Genomic DNA, 22,544 nt, shown 5'->3' with positions numbered 1-22,544 from the left:
GGCTCCTTGGATTTCTAGGTGGGGGAAGGGACCTCAGCCTGATAAATGACACTAGCTACAATTGCTGGCGTCTAGACATCGGTCGCAGAACTCATTTCCTGGTCTCTAAGTGAATTTATCCCTTCTCTGTGCACAATTCTTCCTTCCTTCCTTCCTTCCTTCCTTCCTTCCTTCCTTCCTTCCTTCCTTCCTTCCTTCCTCCCTCCCTCCCTCCCTCCTTCTTTCTTTCTTTCTTTCTTTCTTTCTTTCTTTCTTTCTTTCTTTCTTTCTTTCTTTCTTTCTTTCTTTCTTTCTTTCTTTCTTTCTTTCTTTCTTTTCTTTCTTTCTTTCTTTCCACTTGTTTGGTTGTAGCACCTAGTCTTGGACAGCCTTGTGGATCCTCCTGTCCTTGATGAAGGAGCTTATCAAAGCCTTAGAGACTTGTATGTCTCTAAAATCCTGCTGCTGTTTGGACCAATGCCTCTGCAGCTGTGTGTTTCCCCCAACTGAGTATGAGCCACAGGGTAGCGTTTTGAAGTCTGAGGCTATCACGTGCAGCTTATCAGAGAAGTAAACCTTTCTGAATCATTTAGGGGATTCAGTCGGTTATGCTCCAACTGCTAAAATTGCTGCCAATTGCTGAGGTTAAGAATCTGGCCAAGCGCCCCATTTCAGACTGTCAGTGGGTCTTCCTCTGCGTAGAAAAGGACCTCTGTGGAGTCTTGGAGACGTTAGTGTCCCACACCCATCCTGTCTTTCCCTTTGTACTGCAATTTGTACTGCTGCAGCTTCAAGGTTCTCTGCTATGCTGGGGTAAAAACCTGAGGTCTAACTTCCCTTTCTCTAATCCTGCCAACATCCTTCATAGATTTGGGCCAACCACTTAAAAAACTGCAGATGCAGTGGAAAGATAGCAGGTAGGGCGCTTGCTTTGCCCCGTGAACCACCGGTTTTGACCGTCACCCCATCTCCAGTATTTCCTATGGTTCCTGGAGCAACTCCAGGAGTAATCCCTGAGCTGTGGGAGAATTTACAAAGGAAAAGAAGCATTGCTGGATTGCTGCTGGATTGCTGATTGCCTATCCCTAATCCCTAAAGGTTGTGTGTACAAAGGAAAGGAAAAGAAGCATGGCTGGTGTTGCCACAACTCAACAGTGCCTATCCCTAAACTAAAGGTTGACTCTGAGAAGACAGAGACATCTTAGAGGAGGAGGAGGAGTGGGGGTGGGAAGGAGAGACAGAGAGAAACAGAGAAGGAATTCTAGCACCTTTGTTCAGTTGCCCGGCATTCTCTCAATGAATGCCAGGAGGTGCAAGTGACAAAAGCTCGGACTAGGCGTCCACTCTTAGGAACGGTCGGCCAGGATTCTGCTGCAGCTTCCCTGAGACTCGGCCTTTGTTTCCCAGCCAGCCAGCCAGCCCGCCAGCCAGCCCAGTGCCGGGGCGCCGGACGTCTGTCTGCAAGCTCGTCTGCAAGCCCGCTTTGCTCTTCGTAGCGCACTGGGCGCCTGGCCGGGAGGCTGGAGCTGGAGGGGCCGGCTGGGCCCGGCACATGCGCAGTGGCGCGCGAGCGGGCGGGCGGGCGACGCGGGGCCGGCGCCTCCAGTCCAGTCTCCTCCTCCGCCGCCTCCCGGTTCCGCAGTCACTTCCTGCAGCTGTTTCCATCCGAGTCGGCACCGACCGACTTTTGACAGCCCGCGGGGAGCCGGCCCGACGGACGCTTCGGCCCGATCGGCGGAGAAAGTTGCGCCGGGAGAGGCGGAGCCGAGCCAAGACGGGCCCGGCCTGGGGGTGCGCGATTCCCGGGTGCACCCGGTGGGGGGTTCCGGTAAGTGCCGGCGGCGATCGGGGAGCCCGGGCGGGCGCTCCCGGGAATCGGGGCTTCCTCTCGGCCCCGCCGCCTTCCCACCCGCGCCCACGTGCCCGGCGAGCGCTGCTCCGGGCTTTTCGGGGTGGTGGGCGAGCCCGGGGATTCCTAGCTCGCACCCTGCCTCCCGCCGGGATGTGGGGCCCGCTGCTCCATCCAGCGCCTGTATGCGGGGCCCCGGGTCGCTCGCTACAGCTTTGATTTCGAGGGGTGCCGGATGCCTTAAGAGCAGGTCTGAGCGGAGCCAGGCCAGCAGTCGCCCCCCCAGTTCCCTGCCAGGCCTCCAGGTTCCTGCCTCTGCTCTCCCTTGAGAAATCCAGACGTTTTATTTGAAGATCAAGTCTATGTGAAGCTTTTTATTTATGCCTATACTACAACAATATCTCACACTGAGAATAGAGGTATTCTAATGAGAAAAAATAAAGAAAAGCTCTCCCTTTTGCTAGACCTCACTCCAGATCCTGCTTATTTATTTATTTATCTATTTGCATCCCCTGATTTTCTCCTTTTCCCTTGCACCCTCTGCGCTCCAATGACCTCCGAATTTATGCACCCCTGCCGTGTCTTTCCCCCCTTTCCAGAATTCTTCTTCCCTACCCCCCTTTCCCCTCATTGCAGACTGAGTTCGCGTAGGTGGCACATTCCCTTTGCTCTCAGGATTTCTCCCAAGAAGAGAAAGTGATGGTCAGAAACCATCTGAGAACTGTAGGCCCCAGTGGAGACCTCAAAGTGTGCTAAGACGGCAACAGCGGTCATTCATATTCTTGAAACCAGGCCCAGCGTGAAGTTTGGATTTCTTCATTGTGTCTGTCCCCCAACCGCTGCTGTCAAACCAAGGCAGTCTCCCTCCTGAATTTCCTCCATTTATGCTACTTCCCGCATCAAATTAAATGCTTTCTCAGGCCTGAGAAGTGTTTATTTGTCCTAGCCATTAAGTTAGACTCCTAGTCTAATGCATTAGTTGAATGAAGCCGAGTCACCTTTGCTTTAGGTTCTTTCTATGGCTCCATTTATATTTTTCACTGAAGGCCTGACTTGCTTTTTTTATTTTCATGCTCATTTTTTTGAGTTGTTTTCAAGCAGAGAGCTGGCTGATTTAATTTTTACGCACAGGTCCATTTTGGGAGTTGACATTATCAACTTGAAAGTTAACTAGAACAGGAATAAGCTTTTGGATATTATTCTGTGAAATCTATGAAAAATTATGAAGATAAACTGCGGTAATGGGTAACTGTTTTAATGAGACTTTTTTTTTTTAATCAGGAGATATTACCACATTTGAATGGGGGCTTTTTGTACCTCAGCTTTTTATTTTGATGGAGACCTGTAGGCAACGCAGGGCAACTCTGTTTCCTCAAAGTGAAACACCAATGAGCTCATAAACAAGTACAGACATGTTTTAGGCAATTTGATTTTCTGTTTCTGGTCTGTGGTTGATTTCCTTTATCCAGATGTTGTGATACCCTCCTCCATCATTTGTCTTCTGAGCAGGCAGCAAGTCAGTGGCAATGAGGCACATTTGACAGGTAGTTTGTGTCGTTTTTTTTTTAAATTTTAAATTATGGTAATTAAGTAGTTGAACTTTAAAAAAAGCTCATTGTCGCCTTGATTTTCCACTTAAATATATCTTCCCCTGCCTGCTTTTTGAATATGTTTGATATAATGGAGAGGAATAACAATGCTTCTAGAGAATCCTACTTTCTAGAACTATTAATCTCTATTGCTTTTCTTTGTTTTCCCAGAGATATGGACTACCTTGGCACAAAACAGTATGTCTGTGTAAGAACAAAATAAAACCACTTTCCTAAAACGATAAGATTCATAAGAAGTATTGTTAACGACTATGACTAATATTTTATGTGCTTGGCCCTTAATTACATTATTTCTCCACTGCACTGATAGTCACTGCTGTCCCCAAACCTTAAATTAAATATATTACAGTTGAACTTGATTGCATTTCCCACTCTGCATTTCTATTAAGTGACACAACTTTTCAAAATTTATTTGGACAATTTTTATTAAGAATGGATAGATTTTATATATATATACTTTACTATTGGAAATAAAATATTGCTGCAACTTCAATTAATTATATCCTAATAACAGCAGAGAAGGTTTTTTGTTTTTGTTTTTGTTTTTTGTTTTTGGACCACACCCGGCGGTGCTCAGGGGTTACTTCTGGCTGTCTGTTCAGAAATAGCTGCCGTATGTGACCTCCCCAAAAAACACAACAAACATACAAACAAAAATAAAGTACTTTAATATTTTAGCTTGTTCTAGTACTACTTTAAGGATCCTGAAAAATGATATCCTATTTCATTCTTTTTTTTGTTTGTTTGTTTGTTTTTTGGGCCACACCCATTTGACGCTCAGGGGTTACTCCTGGCTATGCGCTCAGAAGTCGCTCCTGGCTTGGGGGACCATATGGGACGCCGGGGGATCTAACCGCGGTCCGTCCTAGGCTAGCGCAGGCAAGGCAGGCACCTTACCTCTAGCGCCACCGCCCGGCCCCCCTATTTCATTCTTTTTAATACCATTTGAATGGAAAGGCAAGGTAAAGTGGGATGGGAAGGAAATAGTTGCAAGGGGTTCAACACCCTGGTGTTTATGTCTATATAGAATTGTCATTAAGAGTATTTAAGTGTAAGTGTGCCTAAGGGAAGGGGTCTGGGCAAGGTGACCTTTGATGTCCATTTAGAATTAATTAGATATGGATGCAGTACTATTAATGTTCATAGGCTACAGGGACCGCTGGGAGCGTTGCCAAGCAAAATACGGCCAAGTCTAGGAAGGAGCTCTGAATGGAAGGGCATTGTGTCAATGTGGATGAAGAGACATGGGAAGACTTTTAGATGAGGCAAAAAGAAAGGAGACCCAAAGACGTCTTTAGTGAAGAGGTCAGGTCGTGTATTCATTGGCCTGTCTTCTTGCTGTGGATTGCATTTTAAGTGTCTTTTGTTGTTGCTGATTCAGATTTGAAGACCCAACTTTTCATCATCCCTTGGATTATGCTCAAGACTTTCCTACCCAATGATCCTCTTGCAACACTCCACGCTTCCTCCACCTAAGCAGCCCTCATCCTCTCCTCCTATGTCAGTAGCCACTAGGTCTACAGGAACCTTGCAGCTTCCACCACAAAAGCCTTTTGGGCAGGAGTCTTCTTTGCCACTGGCTGGGGAAGAAGAATTACCTAAAGGCGGGGAGCAAGACTCTGCCCTGGAGGAGCTATGTAAGCCCTTGTACTGCAAACTCTGCAATGTCACCCTGAATTCAGCACAGCAGGCCCAGGCTCATTATCAGGTAAGGAGATAAGAAAATCTGGCAATTTTAGGTTTTTCTCCTAATATGTCTGATTATACCTGGATGGCTTAGTGAAAAGCTAAGTATTTGTTTGACTGGAAACATAATGTTCCTACTGTAATAGAAAGTACCATTTTTGATTGAATGGGCTCCCTGCCTCGTTCATTTATGGCATTTGATAGCTTACCAGTCCTTATAAGGCAAGTCATTTGTGTTTATTCTAAGGAGAGCAGGTGCTTGAAACATGATGTGCCAATACCAAAGTTGGTTTAGTATTAAAATTATTTAGAATAATTTTACTAAACTGTAATTCTTTCTTTCTTACAAATATAGTATGTATCAATTGAAGATCCTCTTTGTCTATGAGACAAAGTCTTAAACATTTCCATTATGACCTCTAACTGTTAAATATCTTATCACTTCAAGGAAAGAAGTATCTTTTTCAATGAAATTAAAATGACTTATCCTTTGTTTTTACTACACAAACTGATCTCTTTTACATTATCACTGTGAACTGATAACTTATTTCTCAGTTTTCAAGCTTTCATTTCCATATAAAAAAAGCTAGTGGAAAGGAGATTTATAAAGGATATATATACAAATAGAATTAAATTTGATCAGAAAGAGAGCACTGACTTTTGTTTAGTTTCTGTAGAAAATCACCAAAGTTCATTTTTGGGGGAAAAGAAATCCTAGAGCAATTGAGGCCAAATCCTATTGAAAAGAAGAATGCTTTCTAAGTCATCAAATCTTTTTTTTCTTTTACATCTTTTCTTTCTTCTAGTTTTTTTTTTTTTTTTTTTTTTTTTTTTGTTGTTGCATGGATATCTGCAATAATTAGACTGTGGTAGAGAGATAAATTACAGGGTTAAAGTACATGGGTTAAGGTATTTGTTGACTCAGGTTCTAACTCTGACACCACATTTGGTCCCCTGAGCACTGCCAGAAATAATCCCTGAACAGAAAGCCAGAAGTAAATCCTCAGCATGGCTGGTCATGGCTTCAAAACCAAAAGAAAAAAGAAAAAGAAAAATGTCCCAACAACTAGAAAAGAAAGATAAATTACAATGGAGTTTCTTCTATTGTGTTACTTTTTTTTTTTTTTTTTTTTTTTGGTTTTTGGGCCACACCCAGTAACGCTCAGGGGTTACTCCTGGCTATGCGCTCAGAAGTTGCTCCTGGCTTGGGGGACCATATGGGACGCCGGGGGATCGAACCTCGGTCCGTCCGAGGCTAGCGCAGGCAAGGCAGGCACCTTACCTTTAGCGCCACCGCCCAGCCCCTATTGTGTTACTTTTAACTTTTTCAACCTTCAGTTTTTATTTACTCTGTTTTGTTTTGACCTTAAAGAATAAAAATTCTAAAAAAAAAAAAAAAAAGAATAAAAATCCTGTAACTTGGTGATTTGTACTTTGAAGAATTTTGATGGTGTGTTGTTTACTTTGGGATTTAGGGAAAGTCAGGATAGATTGTTTCCCTGGAGTTTCTTTTGTTTCAGTTTGTTTTGCACTCAGGTACAGATTTGAGTGCAGTTTCTCTGAGCTTGTTATCTGTCAGCAATGATTCTGAAAGCATCTTTGGTTTTATCTTAACTTTCCTCACTTAATCCTAACTGCACATTCCCTCTGTAAACTGCTTTTCACCACACCGATTGGATATTATACTGTGCCACTATGTACTAAAGGCCTGTTTGATCATTGCATTGGTGTCTGTTAGGGTGAGACTCAGTGGCAGCTTTCTTCCACAAGAACTCCTATAGAATGTTCAGTTTTATAGTCTTAAAAGAGTCACTTTGAAAAACAGAGTTTAAGTTCTAAAATTTCAATTTGGGCCGGGCGGTGGCGCTAAAGGTAAGGTGCCTGCCTTGCCTGCGCTAGCCTTGGACGGACCGCGGTTCGATCCCCTGGTGTCCCATATGGTCCCCCAAGCCAGGAGCAACTTCTGAGCACATAGCCAGGAGTAACCCCTGAGCGTTACCGGGTGTGACCCAAAAACCAAAAAAAAAAAAATTTTTTCAATTTGAAGCTGTATAAAGCTCCTAATAAGCTCTGAATAAGACTCACTTTTGTGCAACACAGATACACAATAATTCCTTAAAGCAAAAGTAGAGGGCCCAGAACAGAAGGATGTTACTGCAGGTAAAATGCTTGCCTTGCATGCTGACAACTTGGATTCAAGCATTTTGTATTGTCCCTCAAGCACGGCTAGGTATGATTTCTGAGCACAGAACCATGAGTAACCCCTGAGTACTGCTTGGTGAGACCCCCAAACAAAACAAAATTAAAAAAAAAAGTAGATTACCTTTTTCCTTTTTTTTTTTTTTTTTTTTTTTTTTGGTTTTGGGTCCACACCCTGCAGCTTTCAGGAGTTACTCCTGACTCTGTGCTCAGAAATTGCTCCTGGCAGGCTCAGGGGACCATATGGGATGCCAGAGATTGAACCTGGGTTCGTCTTGTGGCATTTGTGTGCAAGGCAAACATCCTACTGCTGTGCTATTGCTCCAGCCCCAGTAGATTACTTTTATAGATGAAAATTCTAATATATGTGCATAGATAATACATAAGACATCTGCCTCCCCACTCCCCCGCCTGCCTGTCCTGTGCTGGCTCTGAAGACAGTGATGGATGCTTCTGCTTATACACAGAGAGAATTTAATTTGAGCAAGGTCATTGGAAAATAAATAGATAGGAAACAGAAACAACATTTTATTTTTCCTCATTTTGCATTTGTGTTTGTGTGTATATTTGGAAGATTTTAGTTAAGATTACTCATTTAATTTCATCTCCTTTAGTTTTACAAGGAGTATATAAAGCAGAAATGTAGGAAAGAGGCAGTAAAGTATAGGTATGTTTCTCAATACTCAGAATTTTTCAGTGTAAAAAATTATAGTAACATTACTTTTATAAAGAATAATTTAAGGAGACAAACACTTGAGGAAAGAAAGGATAAAGGAGTAAGTGAATATTGATGAAAACAGAACCTAGTGGAAAATGCCAAGTGTAGGTGTAATAGAAAGCATGTTCGTAAGAGTTTTGGGCCACACCTGGCGGTGTGCAGAGATTACTCCTGGCTTTGCATTTAGAAATTGCCCCTGGCAGGCCTGGGGGACCATATGGGATGCTGGGAATCGAACCACCATCTGTCCTGGGTAGGTTATGTGCAAGACAAATGCCCTACCGCTGTACTATAGCTCTGGCCCCTATTGGTAATTTTTTTTCTTTTAAATATTTTATTTAATTAATTTATTTTGATTTTTTGGGTCACACCCAGCAGCCCTCAAGGGCTATTCCGGGCTCTGCGCTCAGAAATCCCTCCTGGCTGGCTCGGGGGACCATATGGGATTCCAAGATTCAAATCACCATCCCTTCTGGGTCGGCTGCTTGCAAGGCAAAACGCCTTACTTCTGTGCTATCTCTCAGGCCTCCCTATTGATAATTCTTCTTCTTCTTCTTCTTTTTTTTTTTTTTTTGGTTTTGGGTCACACCTGGTGGCACTCAGGGGTTACTCCTGGCTCTAAGCTCAGAAATCGCTCCTGGCAGGCTCAGGGGACCATATGGGATGCTGGGATTCAAACCACCATCCTTCTGCATACAAGGCAAATGCCTTTCCTCCAGGCTTTCTCTCCGGCCCCCAATAATTCTTAAAGAAGTTTCTTTCACAGAAGTCAAAGTAGATACTATTTAAAAGTACACAGCAATGTCATTAGAGGAGCATAGAAAAAAGGTTATCTTAGAAATGATTTGGATTTACAAGGTAGAAGCAATCAAGATGAAATTAGTGTATGGGTGAAAGAGTAGGTCAGAATATAATAAAAATAGTGCAGGAACATAACCAGCAGGTAGGTGAATCAGCAAAAAGAAGGCAGTTACACAAAGATGTCAAAGACTACATCAGTAGGCAATGATAGAAAGCAGTTACTAGTGACAGAGGGAGGGCCAATTGAGTGAAGCTTCCCAAGTATCATAAAAAAGGCAGGATGCTGACTACTAAACAAGGTGCTTGATGAGATGATGGAAGTATAGTTTTATTTCCATTCAGAAACCGGCTTTGTATTTTGAGTTTTGTTTTGTGGCCATCCCTAGCACTGCTCAGGGCTTACTCCTAGCTTTGTGCTCAGGGATTACTCCTAGTGGGGCTGGGGGACCATATGTGGTGCCAGGGATCTGTTGTATGCAAGGAAATTGCCCTACCTGCTGCTGCCCCCCCCCCTCTCTCTCTTCATTTTTGTAAAAAGGAAACTTTTTTTCTCTTTGTTATTTTTAAGACTGGAATGCTTGTGCTTTAAGTTCATTATTTAGGTTACGTTTGTGATTAAAAGGGTCAGTCATATTTTATTTGTAAGCTAGAAACATAGTCTAGTGAAGTTATAAATCACTGATTGTTTGAGCCAGGTATAGCTGTTGTTGAAATCACAAAAGTTTCAAGTTGCCCAGGGTATTGTAAGCAGCCTTGGTCTGCTTTAAGCTATGTGACACTATCATGTTCCAGTAATTCAGGACATACAATGGGAACTACTTAGGAAATACTTCTCCGTAAGCTTACTACCTTCTTTTTTAATGAGCTGCTTCACAGGCCAGGGTTGCTTAGCACTGACCTATGTCTTTTATGGGCTTCCACCTGGCTCTGCACTCAGAAATGATTCCTGGCAGGCTTTGGGACTATGTGGGATGCCGGGGATTGAACCTAGATTGACTGTGTGTAAGGAAAACACTCTACACTTACTATCACTCTGGCTCCTGGTTCTATTTTTGGGACTTTTATATTGGCCAGACTGTATGAGAATACCCTTAGCTGTTTCATTCTTAATGAACTTAAAAATTCTTTTTTGCTGCCTCAGAATTATGGCATTTGTTATATATCTTCTTCTCCCCCCACCACTCTATTCCTTTTCTTACTTTTGCTGTGATTGTGGGTATTGCAGATATACATGCACAAAGGCACACACACATATCTTTGGTTGTGGTACTTGGTGGGGATTGTACACTTTAGTAGTGGTACTGGTCAGTACCTGTCTATTATAGTAAGGGATCACCAAATTAGTAGCACTGTCAGAACTTTGCTTAGTGAATGGTGGCAGCACCAGGGATTGAATTCATGGTCTCACTCTTGCAGAGCATTCACTTTTTACTAAGGAACCTCTCCAGATTCTCTAGTTCATTATTTCTCAGAGTACACAATAACTTCCTGGGGTGTGGACTTGAATGATGAGGTAGGGGAGGGCAGAAATTGCCACAGGTGCAATTGAGGTGGGGACATACTTCCTGTTTGGTTAATAAAGTAGATTTTCATGGGGGATGCTGAGTCTTTTCTGTTTTGTTTTTCCCTGTTCACCAAAGCATTTTAGAAACCTCCCCTAGTCATGTCTTAATTTAAATGGAAACCACATCTTCTTTTTAGTCAAGTCTGTTTGCAGGTTTCTGATTACTTAGGGCTAGGATGGCATGGAGAAATGAAACACTTGTAGAAACATAAATGTCTACCTTAGGGTGGGAGGTTATTAATAGAAATAAAAAGAAGGAAGAATGAATAAATTCTGTGAAGTCCTCTATAGCTTAAAATAGTTAGTTGATTTATATATTCATTTGAAAAATGTTGCTCAAAGACCATTTCTAATGTGTTACAAACATAGATTTCTATTTATAATATTTAGTAGCAAAGTAAAAAACTTACCATGTGATTAGATTAATTTGGAGAGATAGAACATAGGTTAAAAAATAGTGCTAAAATTGTTTGGCTGAATGACATGGTCTTAATTCAATATGCTGATAATGTGACTGATATTCTAAAATTTTAGTATTGATTTCAGCACATGGATTTTAAACATTGATTGCTCCAGTTTGGGTGGCATTACCAATAGCTTTAATCTCAGCTAATTTTTCTGCTTTCAAAATTCTGCCTGATTGTTTTCTAAATAAACTTGTTATGGAACTTTTTTCAAAGAATGTTCATAATACACCACAGCAGGGGACAGGAAATCTCCATGATTCTACTCTCAGGTTTCCTTAACATTTTCTCCCAGGAGTTCAGCCTTACTGTGCTACTTCTGTTTTTCAGGATAGAAACTCTTTGTGTACAACCCTGACTCTGCAGTTTGACTTCTCTTTACAATGAACATGAATGTGCTTAAAGCTTTTCTATATAAATTAAAATAGCCACATCACAACCTCTTCTTTACTTTTAGTCCCACTTATTAACATCTGTTTCTTATCTTTAAAGTTCAGTTTAGAATTGACCTCTTTAGGTCTTCCTTTCCCAGTGATTCCAAGCCTGCTGATTTAGATTCCAAGATGCTATTGGAGTGATTCTTGCAAGGTCATTTGAAATCTAATAGACACTTCTAGCTCTTACTGTACTTTGTAACATTTGCTGCTGGTAACAATTTGATCCTTAAACTTTTAGGGATGCTTTTACTCAAAATGCCTGTTGATTTATTATGGTTTGTCTTAAAATGAAGACACTATATTTTCATGGTTTGCCTTCATCAATTCTGTAGCTTTTTTTTCCTTCTTCATTATCTGTGTTCCATTTTGACTTGGGTTTTAGTTTTATTATGAAACTAAGTTGTTCACATTTTCCTCCTAGGTTGCAGGGTGTGTGGTGGTGCTATGCCTACCAAGTAGTACTTGGAAGATCTGGGTGATTTTCAGAAACACATTTGGTGATTCTCAGCCAACCAGACTGTTGGTGGTATAGTGTGGAGGTATAATCTGAGGATGTAATGCTGGGTGATTGATGACCTGGACCAGTGCTCAGAGCTCCTTCAGGACTATACACAATAATACTTGGGAAGCATGTGTTGCTAAGTGGAACTGGATTTGTCTGCACACAAGGCATCCACCTTGACCCATGTACTTTATTCGTCTCCAGGATGATTAATTTTTTTTGTTTATCTTTTGATCAAATAAGTTTACCTTGTTCTTTCTTTTTTTTTTCTTTTTGGACCACACCCGGTGATGCTCAGGGGTTACTCTTGGCTATGCGCTCAGAAATCGCTCCTGGTTTGGGGGGACCATATGGGACGGCAGGGATCAAACCACGTTCTGTCCTAGGTTAGTGGTGCAAGGCAAATGCCCTACCACTTGCGCCACTGCTTGGGCCCCAGTTTACCTTGTTCTTTTTGCAGATTGATTCTTTTTTTTTTTTTTTTTTTTTTGGTTTTTGGGCCACACCCGGCGGTGCTCAGGGGTTACTCCTGGCTGTCTGCTCAGAAATAGCTCCTGGCAGGCACGGGGGACCATATGGGACACCGGGATTCGAACCAACCACCTTAGGTCCTGGATCGGCTGCTTGCAAGGCAAACGCAGCTGTGCTATCTCTCCGGGCCCTGCAGGTTGATTCTTTTGTTGAAATTTGAGAACCTGTTTTTGTATCCTAGGGGTAGAAAAATATCATTAATTAAAAACTGTTTCCTTCTCTCTCTTTTCAATGTCACAATTCCTTCTACTCAAGAGATTTGCGAATGACTCTTTCTTAAATGCCAGTTGTTTAAATGCATGCCCATTTTAGTTAGCTTCCTATGTGGATTTGAATTTTAAAATACCACTTCCTATCCAAATCATAGAAAAAAATAATGAAATTATGAGATCTAAACTTTAACAACCACATTTAAAAACATGCCTAGTATGATGGAAGGACAGGGAAGCCAAGCCACTGCATGGGATGGACTTTTTTTTAATTGTTTACAATTCATTTCTTTTTCTTTCTTTTTTTTTTTTTTTTTTTTTTTTGGTTTTTGGGCCACACTCGGCGGTGCTCAGGGGTTACTCCTGGCTGTCTGCTCAGAAATAGCTCCTGGCAGGCACGGGGGACCATATGGGACACCGGGATTCGAATCAACCACCTTTGGTCCTGGATCAGCTGCTTGCAAGGCAAACGCTGCTGTGCTATCTCTCTGGACCCTGCAATTCATTTCATTTATCTTAATGAAACCCAAAGATTTCTGGTTCTAATTTTAACTGATGGTTTCACATGTGGATCATGATTTCATTGTGCAGTTTATTTTCTTAATTTCCTAGAGCTTTTGACTCTTTTCATTTTTTAGTACACAATGAGCCTTTATTATATTCTTGCTTTCACCTCCAAACTCTCAAGCACACTATATTTATTGTGTGGATTCCCTTTTTATTCTAGATCACTCTGTCTTTTACTACAAGTTTAGATGGTTGTCCTTTGGTTTTCTGCACAGCTGTTAATTTCGGACTTCTCTTCATTGCTTGTTGGCTTGGGCTATTCTTTTCTAAATAGATGTTTTGTTGCTTGAAAAATAAAAGAATAAATTTAAATGCATATATATTAGATCTCTGTTTAAATTAATGGGAAATATATGCACACACTTATATAAATATATAAAGAGGTTTATTTTCTGAAATCATAGGTCTAAAGCTATACTGGGACTTAATCATTAGTTCCAGTTTGAAAATATTTTGTTTAGGTTTTATCCTATTGTGTGTCTATGTTTTATCATCTGGTGTTGCTGAAAGAATTCTGATTCTGAATTCTTATTTTGTGGGTGACCTACTTTGTATTCCCCCACCTTTGAAAGCTTTTAGGCTCTTTTTTTTTTTTATTCTGTTATCTGAAATTTCACAGTGATGAATGTGTTTAGCTCTGGTTCTTTTTTCATTTGTCCAGTCAGTCCTTATAGATTCTTTCTTTTTGCATACTCCTGTTTTGCTTGAGCTCTGGGGAATTTTCTTTGATACTATTTCCTTAATATATTATCTATCTTGTTCTTTCTTTTTGTGCTAATCTTATTAGTTCTATCTTGAATTTGCTGGTTTAATTTTGTTTTGTTTTGTTTTGTTTTAATTTTGGATCACACCCGGCAGTGCTCAGGGGTTGCTCCTGGTTCTGTGCTCAGAAATCACTCCTGGCAGGCTTGGGGGACCATATGGGATGTGGGGCATCAAATCTGGGTCCTTCCCAGGTTGGCTGTGTGCAAGGCAAATGCCCTACCATTGTTCTATTGCTCTGGCCCCTCCCTTAACATTTTAATAATTTAATTTAATAAAAACATCACCAAAACCAAATAGATAAGTATCAGGAATTGAACTTCACATATATAGAGCACATACTCTGCTGCTGAACTGATCTCCTGCCCTTAAATTTTCTGACAATCATAATTAATTTGAAAGACCTTCTTGATTTCTTATTGTTCTCTTCATTGAATGAGGTCAGATAGGAGTTCAAACCTTATAACTTAATAGAGGTAAAATATTGGGGATATATAGCTGTTATTGCTCAGGTTTTTCTCAACTCTATGCTCAGGGATCACTCCTGACAGACTTGGGGGATCACCTGGGCTGCTGGGGATTGAACCTCAGTCGGCTGAGTGCCAAGCAAGTGCAGTATCCATTGTGCTATTACTCCGGTCCTGGGGATATATTTTTATTCCTCTCTGCATTATGAGAAAGAAAATGATGAGAATAGTCTAACAGTAAGTACAAGACATTCAGAATGGTTTCGGGTACCTGAGGTGATATTGTTGTGTTGGCCTTGGGTGAGGCTGGGTATGGTGTTTTGAATTTGGAATTGAGTTGTTCCCACACCTGCCATTGACTTGTCACTTGTCTTTTGCAAACCCATTCCAAAAATAATATAAGAAATGCTTGTATTCATGTCATCCAGTTTTCCAAGTACTTGTATTTAATTACCACACAGTAGTCAAAATCAGGAAATAAGTTTTGTTTTGTTTTCCCCTTTTTTGGACCACACCTGGCAGTGCTCAGGGGTGATTCCTGGTTCTGCACTTAGGAATCATTTTGGTGGGCTCAGAGGATGCTGGAAATCAAACTTGGGTCGGCTGCATGCAAGGCAAGTGCCCTACCTGCTGTGCTATTGCTCTTGTCCCAGCAAATAAGTATTGATAACAATATAATCATTGAATCTAGAGACTATTTGTATGTTGCCAATGGTCTTTTAGTATCTTTTTTGGTGTGTGTCCAGGAAACAATGAAATTTAGGATGCTTTTCTTATGGCTCCTCTAACCTTATCTTTTTATTTGTTTTCTTGGGCCTCATCTGGCAGTACACTGGGTTTCCTCCTGGCTCTGTGTTTAAAAGGTACTTAAGGCAGGCTCCGGGGACCATATGAGATGCTGGGAATCGAATCATGTGCAAGGCAAACATTTTACTGCTGTGTTATCACTACGGCCCCTAACCTAGTCAAATTTGGTTTGGTAGAATGTCCCATTTTGTGGTGTTTGATGTTACTTATGATTAAATTGAGTTATGTTTTTTTTTGGTTTTGTTTTTGTTTTTTGTTTTTGGCTTTGTGTTGTATTTTGTAAGAAGCAATGTGCCCTTTCCTTTGTATTCTGTGGGAAGATCATGGGAGTATTTTGCATTTTGGTGCTGTGAACTTGTGTATATAGCAGTGTAGTTCTTTGTTTGTTTGTTTGTTTTTTTGGTTTTGGGTCACACCTGGCAGCGCTCAGGGGTTACTCCTGGCTCTATGCTCAGAAATCGCTCCTGGCAGGCTCGGGGGACCATATGGGATGCTGGGATTCAAACTGCTGTCCTTCTGCATGCAAAGCAAACGCCTTATCTCCATGCTATCTCTATGGCCCCAAGTGTAATTCTTTGTAAAGTCATTATTTTTCTTATTCTTTTTTCTTTCTTGGCATTTGTGCCATATCCAGCTGTGCTCAGGGTTTACTCCTAGTGGTGCTAAAGGATTGAACTGAAGAAGTGTAGTGTCTGGAATTGAACTCTAGATCTCTTCGTGTATTTCATTATCAGATGGGTATATACTTTGACTATATAAGAATTGTATTTTCCATCATACTTTTCTTTGTTGTTGTTGTTGTTGTTGTTATTTTTGGGGGCCACACCCGGTGATGCTCAGGGATTACTCCTAGCTGTGTGTTCAGAAATTGCTTCTGGCTTGGGGTACCATATGGGACGCCAGGAGTTGAATTTAGGTCTGTCCTGGATCAGCTGCCTGCAAGGCAAATGCCCTACCACTGTGCTATCACTCCGGCCACTCCATCATACTTTTCAGTTCACAATTTAAGACCCCATTAATGATACATCCTTGGAGAGCTTGTTAATGCATTTGCCAAGTGGATGTTTTTCTGTCACAGACATAGCTTCCTACGTTTATTAGTTTGAGTTTTACTTTAGGAAGAACCTTCCCTTCCCTTCCCTTCCCTTCCCTTCCCTTCCCTTCCCTTCCCTTCCCTTCCCTTCCCTTCCCTTCCCTTCCCTTCCCTTCCCTTCCCTTCCCTTTCTTTCCCCTTCCCCTTCCCCTTCCTTCCTTCCTTCCTTCCTTCCTTCCTTCCTTCCTTCCTTCCTTCCTTCCTTCCTTCCTTCCTTCCTTCCTTCCTTCCTTCCTTCCTTCCTTTTCTGGGGGGTTTTGGGCCACATCCGTTTGATGCTCAGGGGTTACTCCTGGCTGTGCGCTCAGAAATCGCCCCTGGCTTGGGGGGACCATATGGGACACCGGGGGGATCGAACCGCGGTCCGTCCACTTGCAAGGCAGACACCTTACCTCTAGTGCCACCTTCCCAGCCCCAAATCTTCCCTTTCTTATTTAATTGGATTACCATCAATTTGGTAAATACCTTAATTTTATTTTAGGGATAAAATCTTTTTACTTTTATCATTTATTTTGGTGTTTAGATAGTATGAGATTTGATTATTGTGAGTCTCTTCAGCTGTTAATTGTGTATTTTTGACATATTTTCATACTTTATTGGCATTCCATCCTTGCAGTATAAAATAGTGCAGGGTATTCTTGTTGTTTTTTGTTTTTTCCCAAACCAGCCTTTTCTTCAAAGTGTTTTCTTTTATTGAAGAATGATACTTAGAATCCAATATGTGAGCTGATGTGCTCATTGTTACTAGGTCATGGGTGTATGTGTGTTATTGTATCTTTATTCTCTCACTGACAGAGCTAGTAATACATAAATCTGTAAAAATATGTATATAGTCATCTCATGTATATCTTGAAAAAGGTTCAGACCTATACTTCTCTTGTGTATATATTGAAAAGGGTCAGACCTAGACTTCCAAATTTAGAACATGTCTGTGAACCTTCTGGCTCTGCATCTTCCTTCCTTCCTTCCTTCCTTCCTTCCTTCCTTCCTTCCTTCCTTCCTTCCTTCCTTCCTTCCTTCCTTCCTTCCTTCCTTCCTTCCTCCCTCCCTTCCTTTTCTCTCTCCCCTCCCTCCTTCCTCCCTCTCTCCCTCTTCCCTCCCTGCCTCCCTGCCTCCCTCCCTCCCTCCCTCCCTTCCTTCCTTCCTTCTTCCCTCCCTCTCTCCCTCCCTCCCTCTCTTTTCTTTCTTCCATTAATATAGTCAAAGCATTATTTTACTCCATTACTTTAGGTTAAAAGGGGCTGCCTGCCAGGGTTCTATGTGGTAACTAATATTCTTATCTTTGGGCTTAATAAGTATCAATGAGGAGATACTTTTACATTTGTATTATGTGAATAGTTTCCTCCCTATAGTGTGGTTATTGTGTTTATTATTTTTTACATGGTCAGTTGCATTTGTTTATTTTTATTTCATTTGTCTTCTAGGTCCTCCCCCTTTGCTGTCCCCTCTTATTCATTTATTTGGTGAGTGAGTGAGTGAGTGAGTGAGTGAGTGAGTGAGTGAGTGTGTGTGTGTGTGTGTGTGTGTGTGTGTGTGTGTGTGTGTGTGTGTTTGGTGAAGTCTTCTAAAAATTTAGTTAAAATTTCAGACTGTTCAACTATGTATACTCAGAAGAATATTCTTTGTAGTTCATTCTTATTTCCCCATTATTTATACATTAAAATGATTATACCTTCATTTGTTTATTTAAACATTTTTCTTTAGTAGTTATCAGTTTGTCAGTTTCTACTCGATTTATTTTTCCACTTTGTTATTTCACATCCCTCCAAATTCTTTGTCCTTTTATACTTTGTTGTAAGTTAAGAACCTTTGAGCAGTGAAATTATTTAACTCCTGAAAAAGTGGTTTATCAGATTTAAAAAGCATTTTGGCTATTCTTTATTGAAGTCATTAACCTAGTCATACACATATGTATGATTTAGTTTGCTCTAGGACCTGTCTGTGCTCTTGGCTCACACCTGGCTCTCTATTCAGAGATCACTCCTGGTGGTGTTCAGGGAACTTTAGATGCTGCCAGTGATCAAATCTGAGTCACTCACCTAAAAGGCAAGTGTAACAACCCACTGTATTATATCTCCAACCTCAACAAGGTTCTGATTTTTAGGGAGTTTACATTTCAGGATCTTAAAGAGAAAAATCAAGTAATCAAACATTATTTTACATGGCAATGAGTGGTACCAAGTAAAATTTGAACCAGACAATGGGGGTAATGTGATGGAGAGTGTATATATGTTGGAAAAGGAGTAAATGGATGTGGTCACTTTAGTTTGAGTGAAATTCTTTTAGTTGGGACCTGTATAATAAGAACGAACCAGCTGTGCATAGATATTTTAAAGGATACTGCGTTAGGAAGTTAATAGTCAAGAGACGTGTACTACACAAAATCAGATCTGAGTGATAAACAAGACCAGATTATATAGTAACTTCTAGGTAAGATTTCTTTAAATGTAGTGGGAAGCCACATGGTTTTGTTTTGTTTTGTTATGTTTTGTTCTCCAACCATACCTGACGCTTAGGGATAACTCCTGGTGGAGTCTGGAGGAACCAAGTGGGGGTACTGGAGATCAAATCTGATTCATCTACATTCAAGGCAAGCACCTTACTTGCCTTACTATCTTTACCTCCTGGAAAGTCATCTCTTTTGGTTTGTTTGCTTTTTGGGTCACACCCAGGGACACTCAAGGGTTACTCCTGATTCTGCATTCAGAAATTGTTCCTGGCAGGCACAGGGGACCATATGGGATGTTGGGATTCTAACCACTGTCCATACAGAATCGAATATGTGCAAGGCAAACGCTATACACTATGCTATTTCTACAGTCTATGGAAAATCTTTATTTTTTTTTAATTTTTCTTTTTTTTTGTTTTTTGAGCCACATCCTGTATCGCTCAGGTTACTCCTGGTTATGCTCTCAGAAAACACTCCTGGTTCTGGGTACCATATGGAACGCCGGGAGATCGAATTGCAGTCCATCCTAGGTGTGCAAGGTAAAACGCCCTACCGCTGCACCACCACTCCGGTCCTGGAAAGTAATTTTATTTTTGAAAAGTCATTTTTTTTTTTTTTTGTGGTTTTTGGGTCACACCCGGCAGTGCTCAGGGGTTATTCCTGGCTCCAGGCTCAGAAATTGCTCCTGGCAGGCACGGGAGGACCATATATGGGACGCCGGGATTCGAACCGATGACCTCCTGCATGAGAGGCAAACGCCTTACCTCCATGCTATCTCTCCGGCCCCTGAAAAGTCATTTTTAAGTGAGCGAATAACATGATCTGATTATGTCTTGAATTATCATGAGATAATATTATAGGAGTTGAAGGGGAGACCAGTGTATTTTGGACTTGTTGCCTCCTTCAAGTGACAGATGTTGATAGCTTCTCTGACTGTGTAGAGTCTATGAAAATAAGTGGAATGACAGTATATATTTTGGAGGTAGGCTGCCAAGACTTGCTGATGAATTGAACTTGTCAGCTTTAAGAAAGGATGGTATTAAGAAAGGACTGCTTAGCCTCTCTGGAGTATCTGGGTGGAGAATAGTGTCATTTAATAGCCAAAGCAGTGATGAACAACTCCAATGGGGGAAGAATCAAAAGTTAAATTTTAGATCACTTAAATTGTATGATACATAGCTTATCCCCCACAGTGTACGTTGCAAAAATACAGCTGTATATATGGCTCTGAGGAACAGGCATTGCCTTATATGATAGGACTAGAGTCACAAATAACCATAAAGTGGTGACTTATATAATAGATATGTAGCTCTGGAAGTTCAAGAAATTGGAAATCAGAAATTCACAGGTTCAATATGGCTGGGTTCTGAAAGCAAAAATAATCAGTTATTTCAACCAGGGCTTCTTCAGATGAAAAATGAAGAGAGTACAGATTGGAGAGAGCTATATGCTGAGACCACACATATTTCTCATAATCTGAGGCAGGCAACCTTTTGCTTCCATGATCTTTGAAGGACATCTCCCTTTGTTCCCAAAGACTGAGAAATAGCGCAAGTGCTCAGGTCAGATACAAAGGCATATTGGAGCCTGTGGTTTGCTCATGCACAAGTGTGCAGATGCAACCTAGTCTAGAGCTTTTCAGCTTTTTTACTACTGTGTCAAGATGGTTGAAAACCATGGTTCCAGCCTCCTGGGTACATTTAATTAAAAATTCCATATATTTCATTCCCCCCCTTTCCTCTGGATTGTTCTTTAGAAGTGTTGATCTGCAGTTAGAATTAGCCCTACTTCATTTGCCAGACAGGGCCTTCTAGGGTGTCATGCCCACAGTTTGTATTTCTTCACAGTCATTGGCAATAGAAACCCTCTCCAACAATCAGCTCTTTAGGTTTATTATTTTTACAAAGTTTTTTGACAGTAGAGGTAGAATTTAGCAATATGCATACAAAGACAGAATCTGGCAATGTTAATAAGTCCAGTTTGTAATAACAGAGTTAAGCCAGAAACAAAATATGAAAATCAGGCTAACTATATCTATTGATTGTTTGGTACTACTTGCTATAATCAACTTTTTTTAATATAATTTTTAGTTTGATCATAGTGGCTTACATATTGTCGAAAATAATATTTTAGGTACATATTTACATAAAATCAGGGGGAATTTCCATCACCAATTTGTGCTCCCTACACCTCCGTTTTTTGTTCTATCTCCCATATGCTCTTCCCTTATCCCCAGGGCTGCCAGAATATGTGGTTCCCTCTGTACCTAGCCTACTACTTAGTAGTCTTGCACCTGTTTGGTCTTGGTGCCTCCCTTATTTCCCCCTCTAACTGGGGGGCAGGACTAGTTCAGGTTACGTGGTTTTGTTTGAAGAAGAGAAAAGTAATAAACTGGGGTAAAAGTCTAATATGCAGAAAATAAGCGGAATTCTTCTAGAGGCTCTCATCATCGGGCTTGAGAGATGAAGGAGAAAAAGGTGAAACACTCCACCAGTACAAAAAGAAGTGTCAAATATCCAGTGAGGACTCCAACAATAACGATAAACACCACAACATAGGGAAAAAAAAACGAAAAAAAAAACCTGCCACGGTCTTGAGATAAGAAACATGGCAGAGCACATAAAGAAAGAAAAGAAAAGAAAAAATAAATAAATGTAAATGGGGGCAACAGCTTCAATAACCACACCAAAGCAAAGAAATCGACCAAAAATAAATAGGTAAATAAAAATAATAATAATAATAAATGAAGATAAATAAATAATATATAAAAAATAAACAATGTTTTGTGCTTTTGTGTTTTTTTTTCCCCTCCTGCCCTGGCACAGTAAATATTGGGGTCATTCGAAAAGGAATTCACTTGGCCTAAGAGATATGGGGTTTCTCCGCCCTTGGAGTATATTGTCATGGGATCAACTATAGACTCTGTTTAGGATCCTTTACTCTCCCGGTGGTGCTTTTGTGTTGTTTGGAAGACCTCTGTTCCGTCCTAGGTGATACAATCAGACCTCTGTATCTATCGATCTCAGTATCTGCACAGTTCCAGGGGTGCTATAATCAACTTTTTATGTAAATTTTATTTGTTCTTGTTTTTGGGCCACACTTATTGTGTGAGCTCAGGGGTAACTCTTGGCTCTGCATTCAGGAATCACTCACTGGCAGTGCACAGGGCACCGTATGAGATGGCAGGGATCAAACATGAGTGGCTATGTACAAAGCAAACACTACTCACTATTGCTCTGGTTCATGTAAATTTTTTATTTTATGTAATTAACTTCCAGATTTTCCTGAGGCATTTGTCTCTATGGTCATTAATGATATTAATACAGATAGTATGGCCATACAGATATAGTGCCTTGCTTAGCCAAGTAGATGATCAGGGTTGGTTCTTCAAAATTCTTTTAGCTCTTGAGTTAAAGTTGTTGAGCTTAGCCAGCTTTTTTTTTTTTTTTTTTTTTTTTAGTTCTTAGGGGTTTTCCTGGGTTGCTGAGAGACCTTTGGTGCTGGACTCCTGCACTCAAAACTATACTTTAGCTCTTTGAATCATCTCCCAGGCCCCAAAGATGATGGTGATAAAAGCCCACCTTTCTATTTTTGCAATTGATTAGAAGATGGGTACAAGAGCATTGTCTATTCTTGGAAAAAGTGAGAAAAGCAAACACAGGGCTAGAAACAACAATGAGAAAAAACCATTTGCAGCCTGGTTTAGTAATTTTGAGAAGTTCATTTCAGACAGTGTGAATTTCAGTTGATGTACCAGTGTCCTTTCTTGAGGGAGTGGAGAGAGTTTATCTTATGGTGTCTTCCCTTAGATGACATCTCCAGACCGTAGAGTGTGTGGCATATGGCCTTC

General features: G+C 40.9%; 1 protein-coding gene across 2 annotated transcripts in view; it reads left to right on the top strand.

Annotated features, from left to right (window-relative positions):
- Positions 1 to 1,594: 1,594 nt before the first annotated feature.
- The window catches only part of ZMAT3 (zinc finger matrin-type 3), a 34,267-nt gene continuing 13,317 nt past the window's right edge, over positions 1,595 to 22,544 (top strand). For both annotated transcript variants that reach the window (XM_049775224.1, XM_049775223.1), the window contains exons 1-2: positions 1,595 to 1,807; positions 4,820 to 5,146. In XM_049775224.1, the coding sequence (XP_049631181.1) occupies positions 4,877 to 5,146 (270 nt within the window). In that variant the 5' untranslated portion in view covers positions 1,595 to 1,807; positions 4,820 to 4,876. The remainder of the gene's footprint in view (positions 1,808 to 4,819; positions 5,147 to 22,544) is intronic.

Source organism: Suncus etruscus, chromosome 6, assembly GCF_024139225.1.
Source record: "Suncus etruscus isolate mSunEtr1 chromosome 6, mSunEtr1.pri.cur, whole genome shotgun sequence".
NCBI classification, from domain to species: domain Eukaryota; kingdom Metazoa; phylum Chordata; class Mammalia; order Eulipotyphla; family Soricidae; genus Suncus; species Suncus etruscus.
Note: the sequence above shows the minus strand (reverse complement) of the source record. Positions and strands in the feature narration are given on the sequence as shown.